Source organism: Ailuropoda melanoleuca, chromosome 13, assembly GCF_002007445.2.
Source record: "Ailuropoda melanoleuca isolate Jingjing chromosome 13, ASM200744v2, whole genome shotgun sequence".
Taxonomy (NCBI): domain Eukaryota; kingdom Metazoa; phylum Chordata; class Mammalia; order Carnivora; family Ursidae; genus Ailuropoda; species Ailuropoda melanoleuca.
In genome coordinates, this window is record NC_048230.1 from 55,191,614 (window position 1) to 55,210,440 (window position 18,827).

An 18,827-nucleotide genomic window follows, 5' to 3' on the forward strand; every position below is an offset into this window, starting at 1 on the left:
ACCTTCCCCTTGCCTTCCCACCCAACTCACTTCAAGGCAGTATCTCTGAGAACAGAGTTTTGCCTGGTATGTTCACTGCTGAATGAATACCCCATGCGTGGAATAGTGTGAGGAACAGCACACAGACCCTCTCTCGGGGTGGCCTAAGGAGTTAGAACCAACAGGCTGTCAAGGGTCTGCAGGGCCCCACACTTCCCCATTAGCACATCACTCAGGCCATGATCTATAAAGGGAGAGCAGGGAGCCGAAGGGTAAGTTTAAGCACAAGCCTCGTGGATTGCATGTAGCCCACAGACTAGGTTACAAAGTCACAAAACGTAACTTAAATGCCCAGAGACCAGCATGCTCCAACAGTGGTCTGAAAGGATTAGGCAGAACATGAAAGCTTTTTCTGGGCTTGTTTTCATCTGGATTGATGCCGTTCCTTAACCACGTTCTGTGAGGAAGGAGTGGGCAGGAGAATGTTAATATGCCAGTAAACGTGCCCCTGTCCTAATGATTTTCATGGTCAGTGACAAGTGAAATAGCACCATTATTAGTATTAATTTTTAAACCAGGAATTCTAGAGCAGTGAGTTTCTAACGATGGTTGGGAGCCCCTGGGAATCCTTAAAAGGCACCGTCCTGTCCCTGAGATGGGGTTGACCTAATGAGAGGGTTCTGATTTTTCTGGGTGACGCATTTTAACTTCCTGGTAAGATTTCTCCAAGGGAAGCTTTCTGATCCTCAAAAGGATTTGAGGGGCTCTCTTTTAGAGACGGTCTAGAAGAGCCTGGAATCGTGAAGGTGCTTTCCCGTCTGTTGCAGAGTTGCATTTGTTGGTGTGTGCTCTGGGTGCCTCAGTTTAATAAACACCCTGCCACCCCCCCCCACCCCCCATCCCCCAGTCTGGCCTGGGCCTGGGCTGGGGTCCAGAGAAGGAGGAGATGCCACTGTCTTTGTTATCAGGAAACTCCTCCTTGCTGGGCCAGAGGGATCTGAGTGGGGAGCAGCCATTTAGCAAAAGAACTGTATGAAAGGATGACCTGGGCATTACATGAATATATTCTTGTTTTTTTAAAAAAAAATTGTATCAAAAGCCCTGGAGGAAGAAATGAGAAGTCTTGCTTATGGATTCTGCCCTAAACCTTACCTGCTTCCCTCTGGGGATCATGTAAAGTCAGTGGTGATCTTCCCAGACCTCTGCCAGCACACTTTCCTACAAATATACAGCTGTGAACTTGGTGGGGGGAGCTTACACATATATGAGATCACACTGTATTTCTGATTCTGCAACTTTTGCTCCTGTCTACTTTGAATGTGTCTCTGGGTCTTTTTTTTTTTTTTTTTTTTTTTTTTCAGATTTTTTAATTTATTTGAGAGAGAGAGCAGGGAGAAGGGGCACAGAGAGAAAAAGAAACTCAAGCAGACTCCCCACTGAGCACAGGGCCCAATGTGGGGCTCGATCTCAAGACCCTGAGATCACGACCTGAGCCGAAATCAAGAGTGGGACGCTTAACTGACTGCCTACCCAGGCGCCCCTTGGGGCCTTTTCTTATTAGTACATAGAGGCCACAGAATAAACACATCTGCACATGGGGCCTCCTAGCTAGTTAGTAGAGGCCTCAGGCCCTGTCTGTCGGGCGGCCGGTAGCCTCCACCCCCTCCAGGCCCCTGTAGCCGGGGAGTACTGTGGTCCAGATTTGCCTGACCACCTGATGGGAGATTTTTTTTTCCAATTTTTTACTGTGGTAACATACACATCAGATTTACCATTTTATCATTTTGAGTGTGTAGTTCAATGGTGTTAAGCACATTCATGTTGTTGTGTAACCCTCACCACCATCCGTCTCCAGAGCTCTTCATCATGCAAAACAGAAACTCTGTAGCCATCAAACAACAATTCCCTGTTGCCCAGCCCCTGGCACCCACCAGTGTGCGTTCTGTCTCTACGAATTTGACGGCTCTAGGGACATGATCTAAGGGGAATCATACAGTATTTGTCCTTTTGTGACCAGTTTATTTCACTTAGCGTAATGGCCCGAAGGCTCATCCCTGTGGTAGCCTGTGTCAGAATTCCCTTCCTTTGTAAGGCTGGGCAATATCCTATTGTATGGATATATTTCATTTTGTTGATCCATTTATCCATCGATGGACATGTGGGTTTGTTGCCATCTTTCGGTGATTGTGAATAATCCTTCTGTGAACATGGTTGTACAATACCTTTGAGACCCTGCTTTCAGTTCCCAGCAAGTAGATTGCTAATCGTACGGTAATTCTGTGTATAAGTTTTCGAGGAACCGCCATGCTCTTTTCCATGGTGGCTGTACCATTTTACAGTCCTGCCAACAGTGCACAAGCGTCCCAGTTTCTCCATGTCCTCGCCAGTACTCTCTTGATGGTAGCCATCCTAATGGGCGAGAGGTGTTCTTTTTGCTTTTTACGTAACCTCTGCCGTTTCCAGGACTTTACACAGAATAGGGCCCAATAACCACTTGTTGACTGAGCACGGATCTTCATTGGTATGAATAACTCTTGGCCACTGCAATGGAGCAGAAGGGGGACCTAGGCCGTCAGCCAGTTTGGGAAACACAGGGTGTCGCGGGATAGTGTGTGGAATGACTCCTAAACTTAATGGAAAATTTTTTCTTCTTTTTTCCCTGTACTTTTGAGAGCCTGCTTGCTGTTTGGGAGATAGACTTGCTTCTGAAAANAAAGACCTGTGCTTTTCCTGTGATGTGGCCCCAGATGCCAGCCAACAACTTTTGTTGTTGTTTTTTTTTTAAAGATTTTATTTATTTACTTGACAGAGATAGAGACAGCTAGCGAGAGAGGGAACACAAGCAGGGGGAGTGGGAGAGGAAGAAGCAGGCTCATAGCAGAGGCCTGATGTGGGGCTCGAACCCATAATGCCGGGATCACGCCCTGAGCCGAAGGCAGACGCTTAACCGCTGTGCCACCCAGGTGCCCCCATGGACTTTGTTTTAACTCCAACATGTTACCTCTGTTGAACAGGATCTCCTTCAGATTCGATCATATGTCTACGCAGAAGAGCCGAACATCGACATTCACAACTTTGTGGGAACTTTCACCAGAGTAAGTAGGCATAGCTGACCGTGCAATCTTGCCTTACCAAGAGCGCGCGCTGGTGATGGAGACCTACAGAGAAGTGTTGACGGGGCTTTGTCAGGGGGTAGCTTTGCTCTAGGTAGGGGTGAGGTTCCCCGAAGTCGTCCCACCTTGAAAGCTGACATAGAATTTCTCAGTGAGGTTGGCACAGTGGGGACTTTCTTCTGGCCTCTGAACAGCTTGAATTACCCGACAGCATAGAGCCAAGTATTGTTAGAATTAACGTGAACTCTGTTGTGTGAAGGCCGGTACTCTTTCTGTCCCCTTCGGACACATCCATGACCTCTTCTATTCACACAAGTCCCAGCTGGCATTGTCAACAATTTTTAAGCCACTTTCCAACTATTCAAGGATAGAAATTAATTTGGAATTCAATTACTTGAAGAATCTGGGGCAGTAGATTTATAGAATTCACATTAAATTCATGGTCTCTTTCTAGAAGCCATAGGACTGGCCAGCAAAGGGCTGTTTCTGTTTGATTTGCTTCTGCATTTTAGCTGTTGCCTTGTGAGGCATGTCTTCAGTGTTGGAAGCCTGTCCTTCTTCAGTCACAAACCAGCCTTTTCACAAATGGCCCTGGGGATGAAAAGCATGCCAAGGACAGTGGCTTAGGAGCGTGGCCCTTCTCTCCTGGCTGACCTGGGGGCTTCCAAATAGGGGTCATCCTCTTTTCCTGTCTTGGGAAGAGCAGGCTGGAAACAACCTGTGGATTCTGCCAAAGCCTTAGCGGATAAATGTGTGTCTGTTGTCTTTCCAGGAAGACAGCGACCCTCCGATCAGCGAGAGCTTGAGCATAGAGAACACGCTCTGGGCCGGCACTGTCATTGCGTCAGGTAAGGGCTCCCTTCCCAAGGAATGTGTTAGCAATTTGAAAGGGAAAGAAAATCCTTTTGTGTAATTAGAATAATCATCTGTCAGTTGGGAAAATTAGCTGTCGGTCACATGGTGTTTTCCACTTGCTCTTGCCCCTCCAGGGGCTCTCACTGACATCTGATTGCCCCTCGGACGCTTGTGGACGTCTCTAAGAGCAGCTGCTTTGGCCGCTGAACTTTTCGGCAGCGTCCACTCTGGGAATAGCCCTTAATTGCCACCTGAGATTGACATTCTAATCTCTCCCAGAAACTGGGCCAGCCTGGATGTTCTGGCCGGAAGTTGCGTCCGTGGGGGCTGCCGAGCCAGTCCTGCCGGTCCTGCCACCCCCCACCCTCGCCCCGTGCACAGGAAAGGGCCATGGGTCTGAGTTGGAGCCTTGGTGTTTAGAACACCGAGATGATGTGGAAATGGGTGTCTTTTAGTTTTTGAACCCTGGGGTGAAACTGAACAGAAGAGGCTCCAGGGGCTGAGCAGTGTGTCCTGTAGCAGTGGTTGACCGCAGTGGGGTGCCACCAGTCTGCACCTCGTTGAGCCCTTTACGTGCATCACCCATGTCACTGACCCCTCCCAGCGTTACCAGGGGGAAGGTGCCAGTGTTACCCCATTCTGCAGATGAGGAAATTGAGGCTCAGTGAGGCTAAATAACTCGCCCAAGGTCACACAGCAGGTAAAAGGCAAAGTTAGGACTTGAACCCAGGCACTTTGCTCCAGAAGCAGAACAGATTGTGCAGCTATTGTTACTATATTATGTTACATATATTACGTAATAGTATATGCTATTATTAACACATGGTTACACTACTGGCAACTTCCTGTCTCTCCTGTTGGAGGATCCCTTTTCCACTTATCAGGCACATTTCCCTCCTGCCAACCTGTTTTCTGCTTGATGCTGCTTGGTGGCTCTTCAGTACAACAGGTGCTCAGGATACTCTGTGGCCAGGGAAGGGAATGACCAGCACAGACCAGCACCAAGTAAATGCGGGCCTACCCTCCACGGATGAACCACTTAATGCAAATAGAGAGGAGGGTTCCCTTTAGGTCTTCTGCCATTTTTCCTTTTCCACTCCTTGCCTGTATTTGCAGCCTAATCTGGAATGTCTCTCAATTCCTCCTGATGACTAAAGAAGTGAGAAGGGGGTCCTTAAGGTTCTGCACGGGCCACAAGGCACTGCCTGCTGCAACATGGCCACGCCCACACCAGAGACCACGCCCACAGCCGCACCCACCAGCCCCTGCAGACCCTCTTCCCTCCAGCCTCTCCCTTGCCATGTATCCACCCACGTCTCTCAGAACTGGTTACTCTTCCTTCCCAGTTTTTCTCCCCCTTTGAAGTCATTTATTAACAAGTAATTATTCCTTTTAATCTTTAATAATTTGACAGAAAAATAAGAAATGTATTTCGATACACGTTTCCTGGAGTGCCTGGAAGGTTGGCTTTCCTTGTGGGCTGTGTGGTCTCTTCCTTTGCCCCTTACTTTTTGTGCCCACTGGCTGTTTCTTCTCTTTCTCTTATTCATTTGTGAGAGTTTCCCATTTCTGGTTTTTGAAAAGGTTTTTATGGTGCATTTGATATGCAGGAGTTTCTTAGTGTTACTATTCTTGTCTGGTCATAGGGGGTATCTTGTTATTATTTTGTTGTTTATTTCATTGTGAATATAGAAAACATCTTTCTATATATAAGACATTTCTTAATGTTTTGGTCAGCCTACTTTCTGTTTCTTCCTATTGACCTGTAAGCATGCTTCATAGCAGAGAGACTATCAAACTGTCATCTTGTATGTGACGCAAATCTCTTTTCAAAGTATATTGTTTGTCTTTTGTTTTTGTCTTTGATGTGCTTTGAGAAGTTCTAAATATTGATGTTATCCACATTTCCATAGAAACGGGATTCCTAGGGCAAAGGCCATATACATTTTACATTTAGTTCACCCAGCAAACTCCCTCTTCTTCTGATAATCTGACCTAAACGTGCACCCTAGCTAACACTGTCTTCTGTTTGACTTAATTTCTGCCCATTTGATAGATGTTGAATAAATATCTAACTTATTGATTTGCCTTTTAAAAGTTATTTGTGGGGGCGCCTGGCTGACTCAGATGGTGGAAAATGTGACTCTTGATCCTGGGGTTGTAAATTCAAGCCCCATGTTGGGTACAGAGATTACTTAAAAAAAATAAATTTTTTAAAAAGATTTTTATTTATTTGAGAGAGAGAGAGAGAGAGAAAAGGGGCAGAGGGAGAGAGAGAAAATCCCAAGCAGACTCTACAGTGAGTGCAGAGCCAGATGCTGGGGCTCCGTCTCACAACCTCGAGATTATGACCTGAGCCGAAATCAGGAGTTCGATACTTAGCTGACTGCGCCACCCAGGCGTCCCAAAAATAAAATCTTAAAGTTATTTGTGAAGTTGGATTTTTAAAAATGTTTTCTTTTCATTTGTATTTTTTTTTTTTTTGCATTTTTAAAATGCATATGTGAATCGCGAGTTTATTTCTGATGCCCATTTTTTTCTGTTGATGGGTTCATTTAAAAAATGATTTCTGGGGCACCTGGGTGGCTTAGTCGGTGAAGTGTCTGCCTTCCGCTCAGATCATGATCTCAGGGTCCTGGGATCTAGTCCCCTATGGGGCTCCCTGCTGAGCAGGGAGTCTGCTTCTCCCTTTGCCCCTCCCCCCTGCTCATGCTCGCACGCTCGCGCGCGCGCTCTCTCTCTCTCTCTCTCTCTCTCTCTCTCTCTCAAATAAATAAAATCTTAAAAAAATTTTTAAGATGATTTCTAAGAACTCTTTATATCCTAAGAATATTATCCTTCTGTTTCTTACCATAAATGCAAATACTGTCTCCCAGCTGATCTCCTTCGTATTTTGGCACAAAAATTTAAAATTTTTATATCCTCAAACCTATTTTTTTTTCCTTTATGGTTTCTGGTTTTTTGTGACATGCTGAGAAAATCTTACCTGCTTGAAAATTAGAAAAATGCACTGATGTTTCTTGGAGTGTTTATATAGTTTCATATTAAAATACTTGAATTCATGGGGCGAAGTTAGGAAAACTTACTGGCAGAGGGGCCTTACCTGGGCTCCAGCCCAAGCTCCGAACCCTTCTGCCTAGTCTGTGCATGTGGCCCCGTGTCCAGCCCGCCCGCAGGGACTGGAGGTGTGTGAAAGGAGAAAGCGCACACTTTGGGATGGAGAACAGCAGGTAGAAGCAGGGGTGTGAGCAGAGATCAGCAGGGGATAGAACTCCCCGTGTTGTGCTGTATGTGGCACGGGCAGAGCTGGAAGCTCAGGGGCCCCCAGGAAGTGACCATCTCCTCACCAGACAGTAAGGTAAATGGTAGGCATGCCGTTCCTTGCAGGCACGTGTTCTTCTCCCCTTTTACTGAAAGATAGCACACATACGGAAAAGTAACCGAATCCCAAACAGAGCACCAGTGCTCACATCCAGAATCAGGGTTTTGTCAGCCCCCCAGGAGCCCCCCAGTTGCCTTCCAGTCCCCCCACAGCTACCTTTTTAAGAAGATTATTTATTTGAGAGAGAGAGCAGAGCTAGAGAGAGAGAACAGGAGTAAGGGGTGGGAAGGGGCAGAGGGAGGGGAAGAAGCAGGCTCCCTGCTGGGCAGGGAGCTGGATGCATGGGGTGGGGGGAAGGCTCCATCTCAGTACCCCAAGATCGTGACCTGAGCCGAAGGCAGATGCTTAACAGACTGAACCACCCAGGTGCCCCAAGGGTAATAGTTAAGTTGATTCCTAATAGCTTGGAATTGTTTGGTTAAGCACTTGTTTTAACAATATTAACATTTTAGTAATAAATACACGTTCACGTGTCTGGTTTTCATTCCAGTGATTTTTTCTTCTCTCCTGCCTGCTTTCCTTCTTTCCATGCAGCAAAGACAAACAAACAAAAAACTTTTATTTTTTTATTTTTATATTTTGAAAAAATTTTTGAAGGATTTTAAAAATCTCATTTGAAGTATAATCTACTCCCCAATGTGAGGCTCGAACTCATGACCCTGAGATCAAGAGTCACATGCTCTACTGACTGAGCCGGCCAGGCCCCCCAGAAAAGCTTTTTTTGAACGTCTCTAAGTAATGCTGCCACGTTCTGTTTCTAGGTCCTGGTGCTGCGGTGGCATGCCGGAAAATCCTTGTCTCCACCCTTGTGGTGTTGGTAGTTTACTGTAAACTTAATACAAATTACAGAGGAGATGGGAGGAAATGGGGGCATCTCTCTGAAATCCCTCTGAAATCAGTACAAAGGGAAGTGATTTAAATGGCCGTGTGGGGAATGCCGAGGTGGAGGGACTCCTCAGCCTTAATCTCAGAGATGAACAGTAATGAGTCTTTTATTTATCAGGCTCTTTTTATTTACGAAGTGTTCTGCTGCCATTCTCTTGTTTTGGTCTCACAACATTAAATGGGGATTTAATGAAATGAAGAATGGCATCTCAGAGAGGTTAAGCAACTTGCCTAAGGTCACACAGCCCAGGAGGTCCTCTCCTGGGAGGAAGAGAGTGGAAAGCAGGTTGGGATCTTGAAGATGGGAGAAAAGATTTCAAAGTTTGTGACTGGTGATGTGGAAAGAGAGAGAGCAGTGATTCCAGTGATCCAGTGGCATTGCCTGCCAAGCCTTTCAGTGGGCTTAGGTTTTGGAGTGAGTCTGAGAAGCTGGACATTTACTGTTTCCTTAGCTGGCCTGAGTTTCCCCTACTTCTCAGTGAGTAGTCATCTGCATTCTGATTCTAATGCAAGCATGAAGTTATTTGCAAGCCATTTTCTTCTGGTGCTCCTCTCAAGAAACAGCCATCCTTAGTCATCTTAATTCTGTGAGATTTCATTTCTTTCTTCTCTTTATAATCTAACCCCGTGTTTTGGTCAATCCACTGTTATGTCTTGAAAGTTTAAAAAAATCAAAAAGCTTGCCAGGCAGTGCTTAGGATCCAGCTGCCATGGCTGGTATCAACCTGGAGAGGACGCAGTTACCATGGCAACCCAACTCAGCGCTCCTAGGCTGAGGAGTCACTGGGTGAGATAGGGAATCCATGGGGGGAGGCCTGGGGACTTGGCAGAGCCGATGGCCTGAGTGTTTCTGAGCCTGGTTCTTCTCAGACTCTCCAGCTGGTTGTGCGGCTGCCTCCCTCTACCCCAGTCCATAGCTGATCAGTCTGTGGCCCCGCTGCACAGCCAGCAGGCAGTCATGCCCTGTGCACCTTGCCACATGGTTTGATAACGTCCAGCTGGTCTAGACCCCGTTCAGCGGGACTCATCCTGCGGTCGCACGGTTGAATGTCGCAGCAGTGTCTAACTGCTCTAAACACTTATGAAAGCTCACTCTTGGGGGTAGCATTTATCTTGTCGCAGTCAGGGACAAAGGGGTCACAGAGTAGGCCCTGACCCCAGGATCGTGCTGTCGTAGAGAGTTCGGAAGAACTTGGTGTGACACCCGACCACAGCAGTCTGACTTGGAGAAACCAGCTGGCCAAATGGAGAGGATTCTGCCCACTGCCCACTGCAGAGTGTGAGAGAGGAGTCAGTGGAGTGGACAGCTCAGGAAGTGAGGGGCAGAGAGGCTCAGCTCAGGAGGCCTTGAAGGCGTGAATTGGGCTGGGCAGGGACCAGGATGAGCTGAGAGCCTGCCCCTGGTTAAAGGGAGTGCCCATGCTTGACACCTGCTGGTAATATGGACCCAGTGTCACCAGATCATCTGATTTTCCAGGAGAAGCCAGAATTCTCAAATTTTTTTAAAAAGATTTTATTTATTTATTTATTTGACAGAGATAGAGACAGCCAGCGAGAGAGGGAACACAAGCGGGGGGGAGTGGGAGAGGAAAGAAGCAGGCTCATAGTGGAGGAGCCTGATGTGGGGCTCGATCCCATAACGCTGGGATCACGCCCTGAGCCGAAGGCAGACGCTTAACCGCTGTGCCACCCAGGCGCCCCTAGAATTCTCAATTTTTTATATGAAAGTGCCTGTATTTAAAAGATGGCAATGAATTCAAAACCTAGTATAGACCAAACCAGCGCACGCGTGTGTGTGATTTCTCTCTGGGTGACTGTGGCTGGCGTTTGGCTCTTAAGTAAGTGGTTTTGGCCTTGGGCACAGGCATTTTCATTTCAGCCTTGGGAGGCATCAGGGTTGGCCAGCGCCAATGGGGGATCTGTTCAGGGGCCCTTGTTATTAGGACCCACTTGAACCCTGGACCTTGGTGACCAAGACCAACCACATCTGTGCAGGAGTGAGTGCAGCGGCCGTGTGGCCACCCCTAGTCCAAGCACCTGCTGTGGACACAGGCCTGCATTCACCGGAGCCCTCTGTCCGCCAAGGAGCCAGCAGAAGAGCTCTCCCCGGCCTGCCATTTGCTGAGTCTTCCTGGAAGGAAACTGGATTGTGTGCATTAAGCTTGGAGAGGGGACTTCAGTGTCTCCTCCCGGGGCTTTGTCGGGGAGACGTAGTCCCAGCGCTCTATCTGGGCTTGGGCTCCTTGACCAGCTCTGTTTGAAGGTCTCCGAGGTTTTGTATCTCCCTCTAACGGAGGAGAGTTATGCTGTTAACTGTTCCGGCAGAAACCAAATTGTCTGTGCCTGGCATCCTCCCTGAGAGCTTGGAGGGGTGGCTCCTTCTCAGGGTTCAAGCTCCTGCTCAGGAGTGCTGAACTCAGAGACCGCTTCCCTGACCCAGTACCAACCAGCAGTCTTCTCCAGCTCCTTTCCCGTCTGTTCCTCTGCCTTATTTTCACGATGGCACCTGCCACCTACCGTGACTGCCTGTTTCTCCTTTCCTCCCTCATCGTCTGTCTTACCCACTGTGTTGAGCGTTTTCGTGGCACACACTGAGAAGGGGAGACAGAGGTAAATTTTTAATAGGTATTACCGGTTCCACACCAAAATAGGTTCTTCCCATTTATACTCCAGCCAACAGCGTGTTACGACAGGGCCTATTTCTCCCCCTCTTGGTGGAGACACTGGATGTTATCAGTCTGTGGAATTTTTGTTGTTGCAATAGGGATAAAAGTGCCTTATTTTGCATTTCTTTGATTATTCGCAAAGTTGAGCGTCTTTTCTAATGTTAACTGGCTTTTTGTCCTTTTTCTAGAAGTTGTTGACTTTTAGAAAGATTGCTAAGCAGGGGTGGGGGGGCGGTGAGAGGGGGTGGGGAAGTTCTCAGGAAAGAATTGTCATCCGGACAGAGAGCCCCCCAGTATTCTAGTTAGACACAGAATCTAAAGGAATCAGGCTCAGCGGCAGGAAGGCTCTAATAAGAAGAGCGTGTTCCTAAGTTTTCATAATAGTGTATGAAGATAGGGTATGTCCCGAGCACCTCTGGAAGCTTCTGAGGGCAGTGGCGTGAAGGACAGACCCCCCGACCCCCCCGGCCCCCCAGGGGACCCCACAGACCCACGCTGAGCAGTAGGCCTTTTAGCAACAATGACAGCACTCTGTATCTTCGCTGACTGCCAAGCACTTGAAACCGGTGGAAGTGGTGGGAAGATGGGGAACTGGATATACTAGTTGCAATCGGATTTAAGTTGAAATGCCTGCCCGTGGCCCTGGATCATCGTCTGTGTTAACGTTTCTTTGTGTTGCGCTTTTCCTGTTTTAGGTACTGTTGTGGGTGTTGTTCTTTACACGGGCAGAGAACTCCGGAGTGTCATGAACACCTCCAATCCTCGCAGTAAGGTGTGTACGTGGTCAGAGGGTGCCTTTCCTTGTCAGAACTTTCTGACTTGATGTAGTTTGATGACTGGTGGTGGTGGGCGAGGAGCTAGATGTAAAGACAGGAACACCTAACAGTGTTATTTTGTTTATACAGACTTACTGTCTTTGTGTGTGTGTGTGTGTGCACACGTGCGTACCTCCCCACGCATCCATATAACACATAAGCATGCGTTCCTAGGTATATGTGTGAATTCATAAAATATTTAAAGCTTTTATGTTCAAACAAACCGTGGAGCACTTCCTGCGTGCCCTGTGTGATGCTGCATCCTTCACAGGCAAAAACCCCTTCAGTCCTCCTCCCAGCCTGGGAGCCCGGTGCTTCCAGTGCTTCCGGGGGCTCGTCCGAGCCGACCAGTGGCCTTGAGAAGCCCCATGTTCTCCTGCTGCCCAGTGAGGAAGGGGGGGCTCAGACTCACCCCTCGGTGGACGCTGGCTGTGGCATGGCGAGTGGGGGCAGCTCTGCCGCCTCCTTGGTGGCCCCCGTTCTCACTCCCCCATTTCACACCACGACCCGCCCTCCCAGCCCCACCCCTCCTCCAGATTTTAAGACTCTGGCCAGAAACTGCAGAATGATTTCCTTTGTCAACACTGTGAATGAACCCTGTGTTTCCCAACCTCTGGTCGTTGCCGCCCATCCTCACGACCATCCTTATGACCAGAGTGCTGTTTGTTCGATGTTTCAGCCTTACCCTGGGCCGTGTTTCTGTGAAGTTACAGCTTTGGTGCGCTTGTCACATTTGTTTGCAGACACGTTAAAATAAATATGTCATAATGAAAATCGTGCTCATGAGTGTAGCACACATCAGGTCCCACCAGCGTGTCAGGCGGCGCCGAATCAGCGTTGGTGTGGTTGCAGGAGTGGGGGGACCGAGCACATGTACAGACCGCAGCAGAGGATGGCCCAGGTCACGCTGCGCACAGCACCAAATGCAGCAGCGACCCGCTTCTGTGTTTCCAAGTCTAAGTCTTCTCGATCATTCTTTTTTTGTTGTTTTAAGATTCTATTTATTTGGGAGAGAGCGAGCACGAGTGGGGGGGTAGGGAGTAGGGGCAGAGTGAGAGGGAGAAGCAGACTCCCCGCCGAGCAGGGAGCCCAATGCAGGACTCGATCCCAGGACCCTGAGATCGTGACCTGAGCCGAAGGCAGACGCTTCACCAACGGAGCCACCAGGTGCCCCTAAGTCTTCTTAAGTGTTAAAAAAAAAAAAAAAAATTCAGAATTCTTTGAGGTCCCTTGGATGTCTTTTAGGAAGCCCGGCCCTGGAGCGCAGTGTCCACCACAGATACAGGGGTTGCTGGGTCGCACTGTCTCGCCTGGGGGCAGATGTCATTGAGGGACGGACCAGTTCTTCGGCTGGGCTCCGGGTCCCACCAGCTAACTAACCCCAAGCCCCCCTTTGTGCGCCGTCCCACAGATCGGGCTGTTCGACCTGGAAGTCAACTGCCTCACCAAGATCCTCTTCGGTGCTCTGGTGGTGGTGTCGCTGGTCATGGTCGCCCTTCAGCACTTTGCCGGCCGTTGGTACCTCCAGACCATCCGCTTCCTCCTCTTGTTTTCCAACATCATTCCCATCAGGTGAGCAGAGCACGAGGCTTGACGGTTTCCTCCCTCTGCTCGTGCGCCCTTTGAAGCACAAGGACGGAGAGCGGTCAGGAGTGTGAGCCCTGCCCTGTGGCGCTAGCCGGGGACACGCAGCTCCTCCCGGAACCACCTGTTCTGAGCTAGTTTTTGCGCAGAAGATGTCACCTTGCCTGCGCTATGCGAGGGATGCCATTTGGAGCCCATCTCACCTGCCGGCCCAGGAGGTTGGTGGCGGCCACCGGGATGCTGCGTTGAGACAGACCCGGGCCCGAGTCTGTGCTCCAAGGGAGATACCGTTTCTGAGCAGCAGCGATGGCACAGGCCCGCTGCTCACCTGCCTTCCCTGGAGGCCGAGTCAACGCTCTTAGAAATATGACAAGTAATTGTCGCAGGAGGAAAAAACAAAGATTCACAGTGGCGAAATCACCTCTAATCTCCTAACTAAGTGATGGGTGCTCTTAATATTTTGGCATATATTTTTCCTAGCCTTTCTGTTTTAAAGGGGGAATTCTTTCTGCCCTACATAAAATCTACCTTTTTTTTTTTCTGCACAGAGCAATGTGTTGCAAATAACTTTCCCATCAGATATACTGGTTACTGTACCCCGATGTGTTTTAGAACTGCCCTATTATATATTCTAGGTTTAACTGTTTGGCTCTGTGGTGTTGGGGACTTGTTTCTACTTTCCCCCATAATTGATGTTTAGTAGATCATTATTAAAATAAATAATTTTTTTCCTCCTGAAACTTCTAGTGCTTATAATCTCTATCTTATCTCGGTGTGTTGCCTTATAATTTGTCTTGCTCTTTGGGGTGTTTCTATCATCCCAGCTAGAATTCATGTTTTCCTGAAGATTGGGATTGTAGTTTTGGCACTGCAGTGTCCCTAGAACAGGGGGGATTGAACCCCTAGCCAGTGTGGGCTGGATCTTGGTTCCAAGGAGTAAATACTTCTGCTTTATCACCAGCAAAAGTGTTAGTGGTGTAACGTGAAGTGAAGTTGTAATCTTTAAAGTTCTGTCTACAACATGATTGAAAATTAGTGAGTTGAATCTTCCTGTGGCCCAGGGCAGCCCGTCAAACAGTAGGCAGCTTGGTTAATATGTAGGAGTATGAACAAAGTTGACAATTCCTTTTTATTTTATTTTTTTTTGCAATAACATAATATTTCAAGATGAATAGAATACATATAATGGAATATTATTCAGCCTTAAAAAGGAATGGAATTCAGACACACAGTACACTGGGGATGAGCCCTGAAGACATTATGCTGAGTGACATCAGCTGGTCCCAGAAGGACAAATGTAGGAGTCTTCTCATGTGAGGTCCCTAGAGCAATCAAGCTCAGAGAGACAGAAAGGAGAGTGTGGGGGGGGGGGGGGGGGGGTGGGAGGGACATAGGGAGAGAGAGGAGCAGACTTCCTGCTGAACGGGGATGCTGATGCGGGGCTGGTTCCCAGGACCCTGAGATCACAACCTAGGCCAAAACCAAGAGTCGGAAGCTTAACCAACTGAGCCACCCAGGCGCCCCTTAATGGATTCAATGGAAATTCGTTACGTGTATTTTGCCACAATTACAAAAATGTTATTGAAATAGATTAGCTCAGAGAACCAGTAATAGGAAAAAAAAAAAGTAAGACTAAGACAACTACTTTTTCAGCATTTTATTTTTTATTTTAAAAAAGATTTTATTTATTTGAGAGAGAGAAAGAGAGAGAGTCTGAGGTGGGAGGCAGGGGGAGAGGGAGAGGGAGAAGCAGACTGCCCGCTGATCTGAGGTAGGGTTTGAGCCCAGGACCCTGGGATCGTGACCGGACCTGAAGGGAGACACTTAACCAACTGAGCCACCCAAGGCACCCCCCTTTTCAGTATTTTAAAAGCATTTTAAACTTCTGTTGTTTTATTTTAGTCCAAAACAGAATAGCTTCGTGGAAGTGATGATTTGTTCAGCGAGCTGGGAGTCTGTCTGATAGTCTGAGTTGAGTCTTGGGAGATCTGTGTATCCAGCCACAGGGCTGTGTGGCTACAGGGAGGGTTTCCAAATGTCACGGCCCAGCCAATGTGTTTTAGAATCCTCGCCGTCTGCGAACAGAGACCCAAGGAGCCTCGCGGACATCCTGTTAACTTTGCTCTGGTTTTCCAACTAGCCTGCGTGTGAACCTGGACATGGGCAAGATTGTGTACAGCTGGGTGATTCGGAGGGACTCGAAAATCCCCGGGACTGTGGTTCGTTCCAGCACCATCCCTGAGCAGCTGGGGAGGATTTCTTACTTACTCACGGACAAGACAGGTGAGCTCTTTCCTTGGCCTTCCCAGGCTTCACGGTGAGAGGAGGTGCTCGGATTCTCTTTCTGGAGACGTTAGAGATGGATGCTTGCTGCTGTTTTGTCCTCTTCACCTTTTGATGAACGCTGATCCTTCGGTAATGATGCTGGTGACGATTGTATCACCATCAGGCAGCAGAGCCTTACACGGTACTGATTATGTGTAGAACAGTTCTCTGGGTGTTCGTAGAGGGTTGTTTAGTTAACCCTCAACCTCATCTTGTGAGGTATGAATTTTTGTCCCCATTTTCCAGTTGAGGAAATGAGGCATGGGGAGGTTGACTGCCTTGTCAAGAGCACAGGGTGATAGAAGCAGGCTTTGAGGCCTCATCACCACACCCCGACACACTGCTCCACAGTTTACCATCAGAGTGGCTAAGAGCAAGGATGGGGAGTGGGGACACCTGGGGTGAAGCTTCCTCTCTACCACTTAGGGACCACGAGATAAAAGTGAGTCTGTTGCCAAGATCTGGGGTGGCTCAACACATCAGAGAAAAATTAGGTTTCAGGAAGGAACAGAACTGGAAAATTTCTGGGTATGTCAGCATTGGAACTCCTGGGATCGCCTCTGTAGGACTCCCTCTTTGGGGTGAGCCGGACTCTGTTCATCTTCTGTCCGTGTGTCTGCTCAAGGTTCAGATTCCTTCCAGACAGAAACTCGTGTAAGTCATGTGCCACCGTCTCAGCTGATGGAATGAGTCAGGTGCCCTGATGGACCCTCCCTCTAGACCATCCCAGGGCATGAGGGTGGTCATTTCCCCCATGGAAACCCAGGATGCCATTTTCAAAAGAAAAGTTTGATTCTGGGCAGGCCAAATAAACACCGCAGACATTTCCGCAGCAGGGGCAGTGCTGAAACCAGAGTACGACGTAGGGTAGCAAACACTTGGAAAACGGCAGCTGTCCTTCCTGTTACTGGAAGCTGCAGGATGGAAGCAGAGTTTCTCATCTGTCTTGTGTTGCAGGAACTCTTACCCAGAACGAGATGGTTTTCAAACGGCTCCATCTAGGCACCGTGGCCTATGGCCTCGACTCCATGGATGAAGTCCAGAGCCACATATTTAGCATTTATACCCAGGTAATACCTCCTGTTCTGATACCGGAAACCGTTATTTTGCCTTTATTAGCACCTGTATTGAGGTATTATTCCTAATACTGTACAGTTCACCCATTTCAAGGGTACAGTTCAGTGGTCTCTGGTGTATTCAGAGTTGTGTAACTATTAACCTCAATCGGTTTTGTCTTCATCACCCAAAAAAAGAGACCCCATACCCACTAGCCGTCATTCCCTGTCCCTCCCGAGCCACCTCCCCTTCCAAACCCAGGCAGCCATCAGTCCTTTACGTTTTGAATAAAATTGCAGTTGAAATCCCTCCACCCCCCAGATCTTCCTCATTCCGAGTTACGCTGCTTTACTGAAATGCTTATGGATATTGGGAAAAACCTAAGAGAAACTTGTTTGCCAATAACCACTGCCCGAAATAGCTTCGCGAGCCTACTGGTTGGTTTTGCTTCCTTCCCTGGTTGGAGCCAAAGCAGCAGTGACGAGTGATCTGCTCGTGACAGGCCGTCACTGACGAGCTTCAGTTTCTCGTCTGCGTTCAACCCCGCGATCGCGTGGGAGGGATGAAGTTATCGGAGGCGACCTACAGCATCTCTGTTCCCGCATTTGTTTCCACAAGGTTTTTCAAAATCAGTCCTTTTTCAGAGAAAGATATTACTGGAAGGTGTCCCAATATTCCTAAAAAGTTATACCCGTGGGTCCCTACCTTGGCTACTCAGAATCTCTAGTGATGTTTTAAAAACAAAATGGAATAAAAACAAAAGGAAGGATGTCGACTTGGGCCTCATACCCAGGGGATTCTGATTCAGTAAGATTAGGGGAGAGCTGGGCTTCTGTGTTTCAAAAGTAAGATGGCACACGGACAGATGCTTTGGCGATTCTGAGACACATCGGGGCTGACGGACCAGTTGCACGTTGTGGCACTTGTCTGGAGATGAGAATAAAGAGACCATGGTTTGCTTAAATTTGTCAAAATAGATAATGATTTTGTTGTCAGAAGGACAGTTAGAAATGCGAAGGAAGTATTTCCCAATACGGGATAGAGGTGGAACTCTTGAATGCTCTGTGCCACGGTTACATTGGACACTGAGTTTTCTGGAACGTTCACTGGTAGGCACGCCTGGATTTCTAAGGTTACCTCCTGAAAATGGCAGAGCAGGGGGTACCATTTGGAGGTTGGAGTGAATTTTAAATGGAGGACGGTTAATTTGATCCCTGCAAGTGAAACCCCTATAATTCTTCTAGGCTCCCTGAGTGGGCATTTGTGGCTTGTCTCCAAATGAATCCTTGGACTGTTTTCAAAGATGTACTTTCGGACTCTTAAAAACTCATGAGGACTTAGTTGGACAGGAGGGAAAAGCCACGTCCAACGCCCTGTCCCTCTCTCTGACCCACCTTCCTATGTGGCGTTGGTGCCCCCGCAGCTCTGTACTGGCTCCTGTGTGTCCCTCTCTAGGCGGGCCCCTCCTCCCCCAGCTTCCATCGCCCTGCAGGCCCAGTGGCTCCCGTCTCTGTCTGCGGCCCCCACCTGGAGCTTTAGACCGGAAGACACCTGCATGCTTGGCATGGCTGCTTACGGATCCTAAGGACAGTGTACCTACTGTCCTGAGCTTCTTCCCCCACCCACCACACCGGCTTCTCTTCCAGAGGTTCTTGTCTTAGTAAGTGACACCCCCACCTACCCCACTGCTCCCTGCAGGGTTTGAGAAGTGCCCCTTCCTTCCCCATCCCTACCCGCCTTCAGCCTTCAGTCCCAGGCCTTGGTGATGTCTGCTCCCACCTGATATATGTGTTTGGCCTTTTGTCTTCATCTCTTCTCACTCATTAGGCCCAAACTACACTCTCCCTTGCCTGGCTGTCTACACACCTCCCCACCTCCCGCCCTGCCTCGCACAGTTTCCTTGCTTCTCCTGGGAGCACGGGGTCCCTCTTGTACTGTCAACTCCATCTTGGGGCTGAGACTTCCGTGTGCTCCAGGCATGGCCTGCGTCCCCAACCCATCCCTCTTGTCCTTCACCCTCTCCTCTGCTCTCTCCTTTGGCACTTAGGGCAGGGTGAGCTGCCTTGTTGCTGTGTTTGGAACAGACTCTTCCCTCTGAACCCTTGACCCCAAATGCCTTCCGGACCCCACCCAGGGGGGTCCACTGTGTGGGTTGTCATGCTCACCA

At 48.6% G+C, this 18,827-nt stretch overlaps 1 protein-coding gene across 4 annotated transcripts in view; it reads left to right on the forward strand.

Annotated features, from left to right (window-relative positions):
* The window catches only part of ATP9A (ATPase phospholipid transporting 9A (putative)), a 126,520-nt gene that overhangs the window by 53,392 nt on the left and 54,301 nt on the right, over nt 1–18,827 (forward strand). For all 4 annotated transcript variants that reach the window (XM_034640146.1, XM_034640145.1, XM_034640143.1 and 1 more), the window contains exons 8-13: nt 2,994–3,074; nt 3,865–3,940; nt 11,576–11,652; nt 13,107–13,267; nt 15,420–15,562; nt 16,562–16,674. In XM_034640146.1, the coding sequence (XP_034496037.1) occupies nt 2,994–3,074; nt 3,865–3,940; nt 11,576–11,652; nt 13,107–13,267; nt 15,420–15,562; nt 16,562–16,674 (651 nt within the window). The remainder of the gene's footprint in view (nt 1–2,993; nt 3,075–3,864; nt 3,941–11,575; nt 11,653–13,106; nt 13,268–15,419; nt 15,563–16,561; nt 16,675–18,827) is intronic.